The sequence below is a fragment of the Aotus nancymaae genome, unplaced genomic scaffold (assembly GCF_030222135.1).
Source record: "Aotus nancymaae isolate 86718 unplaced genomic scaffold, 86718_ANA_hifiasm-v0.15.2.pri h1tg000049l, whole genome shotgun sequence".
In the NCBI taxonomy this organism is placed as follows: domain Eukaryota; kingdom Metazoa; phylum Chordata; class Mammalia; order Primates; family Aotidae; genus Aotus; species Aotus nancymaae.
The window spans coordinates 2,450,994-2,463,056 of record NW_026988463.1 but is presented as its reverse complement, the minus strand read 5'-3'; the positions used below and the strand labels follow the sequence as shown (position 1 = coordinate 2,463,056).

At 53.5% G+C, this 12,063-nt stretch overlaps 1 protein-coding gene across 2 annotated transcripts in view; it reads right to left on the bottom strand.

Moving 5' to 3' along the window:
• PKD1 (polycystin 1, transient receptor potential channel interacting) overlaps window positions 1-10,270 on the bottom strand; it is a 49,736-nt gene extending 39,466 nt beyond the window's left edge. For both annotated transcript variants that reach the window (XM_064362342.1, XM_021667260.2), the window contains exon 1: window positions 10,056-10,270. In XM_064362342.1, coding sequence (XP_064218412.1) covers window positions 10,056-10,270 — 215 coding nt within the window. The remainder of the gene's footprint in view (window positions 1-10,055) is intronic.
• Between the last annotated feature and the right edge of the window lie 1,793 nt (window positions 10,271-12,063).

Sequence of the window (12,063 nt, the reverse complement as noted above, 5' to 3'; positions counted from 1 at the left end):
GAGCAGAACTGAAACAGTGCCACGTGACAGCTTAGGTCAAAAGAACAAAAGGAGCAACGGAGGTGCTCACAGTTCCACAGACGCTTCCCAGCTCTGCATCTCTCACACACCGGAACTCGTCAGAAGGCACCAACACGCAAACACCCAGATGCAGGCGCAAGCAGGAGCAGGCCGGATCTTGTGAGCCCCCATAGCCCCGTGGCCCTGTGCTGAAGGCACTGAGACTGGGTGCTGAGGGGTGCATAGGAGTCTACCCGTCCAGGGTGCTCTGGCTCCTGTCGGCCAGCATCTGGTCAGAGCACAGGCACGGTGTCTGACTCTGGGCAGCTCTCACCCTCAGGCTGTTACACTCTGCTCTATGGCAGGGCAGGTGTCCCAGTGCATGGAGGACAGGGGAGTGGTCCCCCAGAACCCCCGAGGGGACCGATGGATCCACATTAACAACTTTTGGTTATCAGGGCTGCCAGTGGCTGAGCCTGGTCAGTGCTACACGGCCCTGCAGGGCACATCTCATTATGGAGCCCACTTTACAGATAAGGAAACTGAGGCAAGAGAGATCCAAGATGGCTGACCACTAGCAGCTCGGGATAGTAGCTCCTAGTGAAAGTGCAGAGAATGAGAGGACGCCACACTTTCAGACGAATTTTTGTTGCTCACGGACCAGGAGATTCCCAGCAGAGGAGCCCCACGGGTCGCTAGCGCGACTCTTGTGGCCGGTGCGGCGGTTTTGCTGGCGCCTCAGCACGGCAGTTCTTGGTGCAGAGTGAGCGGGACTGGGTTCCCTTTTGGCCGATTCCCGGGCAAAAAAGCACCATCAATCTTAACACCACTGTTTTGGCCGGCGCAGTGGATTGCTCAGATTTCGGCACTGGGAATCAACAAGTTGGACGTCCACTTAGAAACCTAATTTGAAAGCCGGAAATCACAAAGACGACAGGTGGATAAATTTACAATGATGGGAAGAAACCAGCATAAAAAGGCTGAGAATACCCAAAATCAGAATGCCTCTCCCTCTACAGGTGATCACAGTTCCTCATCAGCAACGGAACAAGCCCTGATGGAGAACGAGAGCATTCCATTATCAGAAGTAGGCTTCAGAAGGTGGATGATAAGAAACTTCTGTGAATTAAAAGAACTTGTTCTAACCCAATGCAAAGAAACTAAGAACTTTGAAAAAAGGTTTGACGAAATGCTAATGAGAATAGACAATTTGGAGAGGAATATAGGTGAATTAATGGAGCTGAAAAACACAACACGAGAACTTCACGAAGAATGCACAAGTTTTAACAGTCGAATTGATCAAGCAGAAAAAAGGATATCAGAGTTCGAAGACCAACTTAACAAAATAAAACAAGAAGTCAAGATTAGAGAAAAAAGGACAAAAAAGAATGAGCAAAGTCTCCAAGAAATACGGGACTATGTGAAAAGACCTAATCTACGTTTGATAGGTGTACCTGAATGTGACGAAGAGAATGAATCCAAGTTGGAAAATACTCTTCAGGAGATTATTCAGGAAAACTTTCCCAACCTAGTAAGACAGGACAATATTCAACTCCAGGTAATACAGAGAACACCACAAAGATATTCCTCAAGAAGACCAACCCCAAGGCACATAATCGTCAGAATCACTAGGGTTGAAATGCAGGAGAAAATACTAAGAGCAGCTAGAGAGAAAGGTCAGGTTACCCACAAAGGGAAGCCTATCAGACTTACAGCAGATCTCTCAGCAGAAACCCTACAAGCCAGAAAAGAGTGGGGGCCAATATTCAACATCCTTAAAGAAAAGAACTTTCAACCCAGAATTTCATATCCAGCCAAACTGAGCTTCAAAAGCGAAGGAAAAATAAAATCTTTTGCAAACAAGCAAGTACTTAGAGATTTTACCATCACCAGGCCTGCTTTGCAGAAGCTTCTGAAAGAAGCACTACACATATAAACGAACAACCAGTATCAGCCTTTCCAAAAATATATCCAGCTAGCATCAAATGGCAGTATTAAACTCATATATATTATTAACTGGATAAAAAGCCAAAACCAATCTGTACGCTGTATCCAGACCCATCTCACATGCAACAATACACAAAGACTCAAAGGGACAGAGGAAGATTTACCAACCAAACGGAGAGCAAACATAAATAAATAAATAAAAAGCAGGAGTTGCAATTCTCACCTCTGATAAAATAGACCTTAAAGCAACAAAGATCAAAAGAGGCAAAGAAGGACATCACATAATGGTAAAAGGATCAATGCAACAAGAAGAGCTAACGATCCTATATATACAGGCACCCAATACAGGAGCACCCAGATACATAAGACAAGTTCTTAATGACTCATAAAGAGACTTAGCCTCCCACACAATAATAGTGGGAGACTGTAACATCACATTGTCAATATTAGACAGATCAACGAGATAGAAAATTAACAAGGACATCCAGGACTTGAACTCACACCCGGAACAAGTAAACTTAATAAACATTTATAGAACTCTCCACTTCAAATACACAAAACATACATTCTCATCAGTACCATATCACACCTATTCCAAAAGTGACTACATAATTGGAAGTAAATCACTCCTCAGTAATTGCATAGCATTTCATAGGTTTAAATGAAATATTGGTTGGCTGCTTGTTTGTTATTTTCTTCCCTTATTCCTTCCTGTCTCCATTGTTAAGCACAATTATTGGCATAAAAGAAGTTTTCAATTCCCATTTTTAGACTGCATTCTAGCCTGGGCAATAAAGCAATGTTCCCGTTCTCTCTCCCTCTTTCTCCTCCTTTTTCTTCCTCTTCTTCATTCTTTTTTCTTTCTTTCTTTTTTTCTTTCTCTTTCTTTCTTCCTTTTTCTTAAAAAAAAAAAAAAAAGGAAACCGAGGCTGAGAGACTGGGCCAAGGTCACACATGAAGTGGAGGCGCTGGGATGTGAACCCAGGTATGATTTCAGGGCCCAAATTTCCTATACCTGGTTTCCCAGCCTCCTTCCTGAAACTGAACAGGAAACCAGAGGGAAGGGACAGAACAGGGATGAGCCCAGGATGGGCAGGTGGGAGGGGCTGGCAGCACCCAAGCAGCTGGACCTCGGGAGTCTAAGCACATCTCAGCCCCACTCAGAAGCACCACCGCCACCTCCGTCTGTCTGTGAACCGGAGCACTGGCGTGCACCCCAGGTCCCCTGTGCGGCTCCAGGGGTCTGCCCCAGAGCATGCTGATGAAATCACCTCCACTACAACTCCTCAAGGCCTCAATTTCCTGGTCTGTAAAATGGGACCAGGAGTGGCTTCAACTCTGCAGCACCATGATGAGGCACAGAGAGACAAGAACACAGAGGGATCAGTGCAGGCCCAGCTCAGCCACCACAAGGGAGAGGGTGCAGGGTTTTCCCAGATCTTTTCTTTGTGAGACAGAGTCTCGCTCTATCTCGCAGGCTGGGTGCAATGGAGCCATCTTGGCTAACTGCAACCTCCGCCTCCCGGGTTCAAGCGATTCTCTTGCCTCAGCCCCCAAAGTAGCTGGAACCGCAGGTATACGCCACCAGGCCCAGCTAATTTTGATAGTTTTAGTAGAGATGGGGTTTCGCCAAGTTGGCCAGGCTGGTCTTGAACTCCTGAACTCAGGTGATCCGCCTGCCACCTTAGCCTTCCAAAGTGCTGGGATTACAGGCATGACCCACAGAGCCCAACCTGTTTTTTTTAAGACTGTGTTTCCTAGTCACCCAGGCTGGAGTACAGTGGCACAATAACAGCTCACTGCAGCCTCAACCTCATGGACTCGAGATCCTCCTCTCTCAGCCTCCCGACTAGCTGTGACTACAGGGACCACCATTATCTGTTTGCTGGTCTTGCTGTGTTGCCCAGGCTGGTCTCAAACTCCTGGCCTCAAGTGATCTGGCCTCCTAAAGTGCATGAGCCACCGCGCCCGGCCAGCCCGTGGTTTTGATGTGTTTTCCTCATGACTAAGGAGGGTGAGCATCTTCTTACACACTGTTGGCCAACTGTGTGTCGTCTTTGGATAAACCTCTGTTCAGATCCTAGGCCTTTTTTTTTGACAGGGTCTTACTCTGTCGCACAGCCTGGAGTACAGTGGTGTGATCATAGCTCACTGCAGCCTTGACTTCCTGGGCTTAAGTAATCCTCCCACCTCAGTCTCCTGAGTAGCTGGGACCACAGGCACACAGCACCATGCTCAGCCAATGTTTTTTATTTTTAAGAGACCAGGGTCTCCCCCTGTTGTCCAGGCTGGTCTCAAACTCCTGGGCGCAAGTGATCCCACCCACCCTGGCCTCCAAAACTGCTGGGATTACAGGTGTGAGTGACCCCTGCCCATGTTTAAATGGGGTCACTGTCTTTACTGCTGAGTCACAGTGTTCCCTAAATGATCTGGATGCGAGCTGATACTGGATGGATGACCCACAGGTGCTGCCTCCACAGTCGCCTCTGTGGCGGGAGCTGGGGTGCTCCAGGTTCATCCGCCAACATCTCCAACTGCTGCAGACACAAGCAAAGCCTCCCCATCTCCTCCCCTGCTCCTGCCGGCAATCTCATAAGGATCTCCCCAGGGATCCAGCACGCATCCATATGAGTGTGTGGCTTCTTTACCACAACTTTGGCAAGTTTGCATCCATTCTAATTAAGAAACTACCATCGGCCGGGTGCAGTGGCTCACGCCTGTAATCCCAGCACTTTGGGATGCCAAGGCGGGCGGATCACCTGAGGTCAGGAGTTTGAGACCAGCCTGAAGAGCATGGTGAAACCCGTCTCTAATTAAAAATACAAAACTTGGCTGGGCACGGTGGCTCACACCTGTAATCCCACCACTTTGGGAGGTCGAGACAGGCAGATCACCTGAGGTCCAGAGTTCGAGACCAGCCTAACCAACACAGAAAAACCCCATCTCTACTAAAAATACAAAAAATTAGCCCAGCATGGTGGCACATGCCTATAATCCCAGCTACTCGGGACGCTGAGGCAAGACAATCACTTGAACCTGGGAGGCGGAGGCTGCGGTGAGCCGAGATGGCATCATTGCACTCCAGCCTGAGCAACAAGAGTGAAACTCCATCTCAAAAAAAAAAAATTAGCTGGGCGTGGTGGCACACGCCTGTAATCCTAGCTACTAGGGAGGCTGAAGCAGGAAAATCTCTTGAACCCGGGAGGTGGAGGTTGCAGTGAGCCGAGACTGCGCCACCACACTCCAGTCTGGATGACAGAGTAAGTCTCTGTCTCAAAAAAAAAAAAAAGAAAAGAAAAGAAAAAGAAACTACCGGAGGGTGGGGGCGCGGAAAAAATAAATAAATAAATAAATAATAAAATAAAAAGAAACTACCGTTTCCCACTCATGCAACGTTCTGAATTCTCAAGTACAGGAGCTGCATGAGAGCTGGCTCAGAGACCCCAGGGTGAGGCCAGCTGGGCATGCAGGGTGCAAGTCCTCCCCACCGCCTCCACTCGGCTGCCAGGGATCTTTCTTTCTTTTTTTTGCCGGAGTCTTGCTTTGTCGCCCAGGCTGGACTGCAGTGGTGCGATCTCAGCTCACTGCAACCTCTGCCTCCAGGGTTCAAGCGATTCCCCTGCCTCAGCCTCCTGAGTAGCTGGAACTACAGGCACATGCCATCACACCTGGCTAATTGTTGTATTTTTAGTAGAATGCAGGTTTCACCATAGTAACCAGCCTGGTCTCGAAATCCTGACCTCATGATCCGCCCGCCTCAGCCTCCCAATGTGCTGGGATTACATGCGTGAGCCACCACACCCAGCCAGACTTCCAGAGATCTTTCTAGAAGACACAGGCCTCTCCTAGGCTCTCTGGACAAATGCCCTGCCCCTGCCTCATGGTCACTTCACCCTGTTGGGACTCTCTGTGCGGCTCCCTGCATGAGCTTTGAGACCTGGCTTCAATGTCACCTGTGCTGGGGGTCCTTCCTGGTCAACTCCCTATCATCTGTCTCTGTCTTTGGAGAATCGTTTGCCTGTTGGTTGAACTTGGGCTCTAGTGACAACCAAGCCCTCGAGGGTGGCCCTCTTTCTGGTGAGCACTCATGGAAGCCTTGGTGAAAATCCCTAGTCCTTGCTCTCACGATCCAAGGACCAGAAACGAGAGCCTAGGGCCCCTCCATGGCCTGACCAGCCCCCAAGGCAGCTATGCCTGTGGCAGCTGCACTCTAAGGCATCAGGCTCAGGGTCGCTCCAGGACACCTGTCTTCCTTGACGCTATTCCAGGCCCAGGCACCAGGGGCTGCACCTCCTGTCCCTAGACTCCCCCACACTCTCCTGTCATTCAGGGGTACAGGCAGGAAAAGACAAGGCCCTGGGTGCTCCAATATTTTCCATCAGTGAACCAAGGACCTACTAAGTCCCTCGTATGTGCCCAGTCCTGGACCCCAGCATTCATGAGATGCCAACAGGCCCAGGTGACCCCCAGCCAGGGCGAGTGGCAACCAGCACTAGGAAGTGGTCTTCAGAGTAGGGGGCCCTGAGCTGATGACATCTGCACCCAGGGCAGTGCCAGCCCAGACAACCTCCAGAACAATGGGATGTCCTCCTCAACGACCAATTTATAGGAAACAAGGAGGACACACTCACAGCACCACGGAAGTGACACCATGGAGGTGGCAGCCCTGAGATACAGCCGAAAATCCAGGCTGCAGGAGCCGGTTTCTTCAACACATTGTACAAGGAAAAAGAGAGGAGGGGAAGCTCCTAGACATCACCAGACATTCAAAAGACATCACTCACACCTGTAATCCCAGCACTTCGGGAGGCCAAGCCTGGCGATCACGTGAGGCCAAGAGATCGAGACCACCTAGTCAACACGGTGAAGCCCTGTCGCTATTAAAAATACAAAAATTAGCCAGGCATAATCGCAGGGTCCTATAATCCCAGTTACTTACAAGTCTGAGGCAGGAGAATTGCTTGAACCTGGGAGGTTGCAGGTTGCAGTGAGCCAAGATCAGACCACTGCCCTCCAGCATGGGCGACAGAGCAAGACTCCATCTCCAAAAAAAAAAAAAAAAAAAAAAAAAAAATGACATCAGCTGGCTGGTCTGAGCACAGAGGTGTTTACAACCAACTGATCACAGCCAGGTAGATTTCTTTGTTCTTTCTCCAGTCCCACTGCTTTGCTTAACCAGCCTTAAAAGACACATATATGTATTTTTGCCAGGTGTGGTAGCACATGCCTGTAATCCAGAACTTTGGGAGGCTGAGGCGGGTGGATCACCTGAGGTCAGGAGTTTGAGACCAGCCTGACTAACATGGGGAAACCCCGTCTCTACCAAAAATAGAAAATTAGCCAGGCATCATGGTGCATGCCTGTAATCCCAGCTACTCAGGAGGCTGAGGTAGGAGAATCACTTGAATCAAAAAGGCAGACGTTGTGGTGAGCCAAGATTGTGCCACTGCACTGCAGCCTGGACAACAAGAGTGAAACTCCATCTCCAAAACAAAACAAAAAAAAGAACACTGCACATATTTTCTCATTTTTTTTTCTTTTGATATACATATACTTTTAAAAGACATCTACTAATTGCACTGGTGGACCTTATTTGGCTCCTAATTCAAACTATTAAACTAAATATATGAACACAGCAGACCTTCAGTGACATTAAGGAATTGTTCACTGTGTTACATGTGTCTATGGTATTGCGACGTCCTCCAAAATGCTTGCAGATAAAGAACAGGGTGGCTGGAATTTGATTTAAAACATGGATCAGCAGGGAGAAGGAACCGGGCAGGGAGCGCAGGGCAGGCTCTGGGGTAGGGGGTCCACCAGTCAACCACAGCTCTGCCCACATCTCCCCACAAAGCTTTGAGCCACATGGAGCAGCACATTTTGCAGTGCACCATCTTTTCAAAAAGCCACCACCTCTCAGCAGCATCATTTAACCCAAGGAAGACTGTGGCCTCAGAAGCTCCAGCTGTCCTCCATCTGGGACTGGATACAGTTGTCTCTGCTGAGCCTCAGCAGCTGGGGAACCACAAAAGGAGGGGCACCTGCGTGAGGCCCCCAGGCAGGCTGCTGGTGACATCCAGACAGCAATGCTCCTGGGCCTTTAAACACCCACTGGTAGCTGTGATCTGTGTCCCTGGCCTCTCCCAACTCAGCCCTTCTACCCTGGGGAAAGAAAACCCACCCATCTCCCTGAGGAGGAGTTGGCAGGGTAGACAGCAAAATGGCTAGGAGGCTCTCAAAGCATAGAGGGCAGCCTGAGCGGGGACAGCCAGGGCGTTAACATCCTCCCCAAGGCCCCAGTTTCCCATGGGTCCCCTCACCCCACCTTCCAGAACTCTCCCAGCAGCAGCTCCGGGAGTGTACAGAACAGCACCCACCTGCCCACATGAGGTCACCCTGTGCCCTGTTGCACACTTGAGGGGCCAGCCATTCAGAATCCTGCCAGCTCAGGCTAGGACAGGCCACCAACTCCCAGGGTCCCCCTCCTCCCAACCCCAGGACCAGAGTCTAACGGGACAACGCAAGGCAGGGGCGGAGGGATCCATTGCTGTGCTGAGGCATGGAGAGCTGGGGCTTGCCCTCCGCTCAGCTGCCGCCAGAGCCCTTCTCTCCTGGACAGCACCTGAGGGGCCGCTCACATGGACAGTACCAGGTGCCGGGAAGCAGGAAGCACCGGCAGGACCCGGACAGAGCTCTAGCAACCGGCCTGGCAGAGAGAGATGCCCTCAGCTACAGCATCAGAAACAGCGGGTGGGGTAGGTCTGATGCAATTCTGTGGGCCCTGCCGCCAGGCAGGGAGGGCCATCTCCACAGAGACCGCCGCGAGACACACGCTTCAGCGGTCAGGGAGCACAGAAGCAGTGCAGCTCTGAGGTCAAAGCCTCCAGCTAGTCCTGGAAAATCCGTTCTTCTCCCACCCTCGAGACCACCCAGCAAAGCCCCAAGAACACAGGGCTCCCCTAAGGAAGGGTGGCCACAGGCGGGAGTGACCCAGAAACCTTACAAAACCAAATGCCAGGACCCACCCTGTGTTTAGCAAGCCTGGGGATGTGCCACGTTCCCCAGGGATCCAGCATGCACCCAGGGAGATGCAGTGTCCCGATGAGGAGCCTGGAGCCCGGAAAATCCAAGGCATCAGACCGGCCCCAGAGTCTCCGCAGCGCTAGGGACAACTGTCTGCACATCTCAGTCCCCTGCGCCCCTTTCAACCCAACCCTGAGTCCTAGGCACCTCACAGGTCCTGTGCACATCCCGGCTGTGATGCCTGGGACAGGTCGCGTCACCTCTCCAAACCTGTTTCCCCATCTGTGAAATGCGGATCTCGACGGTCCCCATGTCTCAGAGGGTCAGGGTCAGGATTCCGCACGACGACCCCCAACAGGAGCCTGGCACAGTGTCTCCATAAAGGCCACCTGTGTTTACCTCCAGAAAGCGAACATGACAAGGCTTTAATCCCCCACGGCAATCCCCCCTCACCCCTTCTCAGGACAGCCTTGGAACCCAAGAGCAGAGCGCCTGAGGCCCTTCGTGACCCCAGCCGACCCGCGAGCCCACCTCCCACCCTGCCCCTATCCCTCACACCTCCTGTGGTCAGCTTCCAGCCTCCCAGTCTCTGCTCACACCGTTCACCCCCTCCCTCCGGACCCACCTCTTCACTCCTTCCTAAGCATCAGGCCAATTCTTGGATATCCAACAAATCTTTGTCCAGACACCTCCTGAAGTCTTCCCTGTCGCCCCCGACAGCGACCCCCACCTTCCCGGGTACCCCGCAGCCTCAGGCCGCATCCTAATTCCTCCCCAATTGGCGAGTGTTCGTCCTCCCGGCTAAGCGCGGACTCCCCGCCCCGCCTCCGCTGGCGTCTGCAGAGCCCCCGGGTGGGACTTCTGTCTCCAGAAACTCGGGGTTTTTCGGCTTCCCCAGGCGGTGCCAGCCACGGCTCCAGGCGTTCCTTATTTAGCGGGGCCGCCGTCCCACGCCCGAGCCTCGCCCTGGGAGCGTCCTGGCCCAAGCCCCGCTTCCAGTCCCGGACCAGGGAACGCGCACACGCCCGCCCGCCCGCCCGCTCGCCCCGAGGGCTCTCCCGGGTCCCGCCGGGCCCGCTACTTACAACGCCGTGGCGTCCGCGGGGATGCGCAGCGCGGGCCCGAGCGTCCGCAGCCCGCGACCCGAGCAGTTGACGCGGCAGGCGGCGCCGGGAGCCGGGCCGCAGAGGCAGGGGGGCGCGCAAGGCCCGCAGCCGCGCCCGGAGCCCCCCGCCAGCGACCCGAGCCACAGGCCCAGGCCCAGGGCCAGCGTCAGGCGGGCGGGCGCGGCGGGCGGCATCGTCAGGGTAGCGCGCGCATGGCCCCGCCGGCCCCAGGCCCGCCCGCGCTCGGAGGCCGCGGCTCAGGCGGGGCCCGCGGACGGCATGGCTGGCGCGGGGCGGGATAGGGCTGCGGCCACGGTCTGCTGCTGCGCGACACCCGCTCCGCGCTCAGGTCCAGGTCGCTCCAGGAGCTCGGCCGCCCGCTAAGACGCTGGCGCTGCAGTGCGGGCCCCGCCGCGGCTCCTCCTCCTCCTCCCCGTGAGGCTCGGGACGGGCGGGGCGAGCGCAAGCTCCGCCCCCTACCCGCTGTGGCGAGCGCAGCCGGGGCCAGATATGGGAGGCAGCCGTCGGGAGACTTCACCCTCAGCTCCGCAACGTCGGCAGCTAGGCGGGGGGTCCGGAAGCTCCGCCCACTACGTCTCCGGGTCGCCAGCGACGTGGGGCGGGACAGAGGGCGGGGCTTCCGGAAGACCCTCCCGTCGCACTGCAGAGTAGGCCGAGGCGCGAGGTGGGCGGAATATTTTCACGCTCCGCCCCCTGCAGGCGAAAGTGCGTGGGCCAGGCGTGGTGGGAGGGACGCCAAATAGCTCCGCCCTTCTCCACGGTGTGGGCCGGGCCACGGACTCCTCCTCCTCCTGCAGCAGCCACAGGCCCCGCCCCGCTCCTTCTCCCGCGGCTCAGCCCGCGCGCGCGTCCCCAGTGCCCGCAGCCTCCCGATGCATCTGCTGGCTCCATGCATACCTACCCCAGGTTTCCTGGCTAATTGAGAGACAGAGGGAGAGACGGGGAGAGAGAGAACAAACAATGGGAGGTTGATGGTGAGGGCTTCTTGAAAGACAAGGAGGAGGAAACCCACATCCTTCATTCCCCATCCATTCATTTATTGCCTTATTTATTCCATTGAATCTTCACAGCTCTAGGAAAAGGGTGCTACAATGATTTCCTTTATTAAATGAGGTCACCGAGGCACAGAGAGTTTAAGAAATTTGCCAGCGGGGCGCAGTGGCTCACTCCTGTAATACCAGCACTTTGAGAGGTCGAGGAAGGTACATCCTTTGAGCCTAGGAGCTTGAAACCAACTTGGCCAGCATGGTGAGACCCCGTTTCTACAAAAATTATACAAGCATGGTGGCTAACGCCTGTAGTCCCAGGTACTCGGGAAGCTGAGGCCAGAGAATCACTTGAGCCCAGGAGTCAGTGGCTGCAGTGAGCTGTGATTGTGCCACCGCACTCCAGCCTGGGTGACAGAGTGAGACCCTGTTTCAGGAAAATAAATAAATAATAAGGAACTGGCGGGGCCCAATTGCTCACGCCTGTAATCCCAGCACTTTGGGAGGCTGAGATGGGTGGATCACCTGAGATTAGGAGTTCAAGACCAGCCAGACCAACATGGAGAAACTCCATCTCTACTAAAAATACACAATTAACAGGGCGTGGTGGTGCATTCCTGTAATCCCAGATACTCAGGAGGCTGAAGTAGGAGAATCTCTTGAATCTGGGAGGCAGAGGTTGCGGTGAGCCGAGATCACGCCACTGCACCCCATCGAGATGGCGAAACTCCATCTCAAACAATCAAACAAAAAACAAAAATTAGACCAGTGTGGTGGTGGCCGCCTGTAATCCTAGCTATTTGGGAGGCCGAGTCAAGAGAATCACTTAAACACGGGAGACAGACGTTGCAGTGAGCCGAGATCATGCCACTGCACTCCAGCCTGGGCAACAGAGCAAGACACCATCTCAGAAAACAAAGAAAAAAAGAAATTTAACAGGTCACACAGCAGGTGGGTGGTAGGGCTGCAATTATATTCCA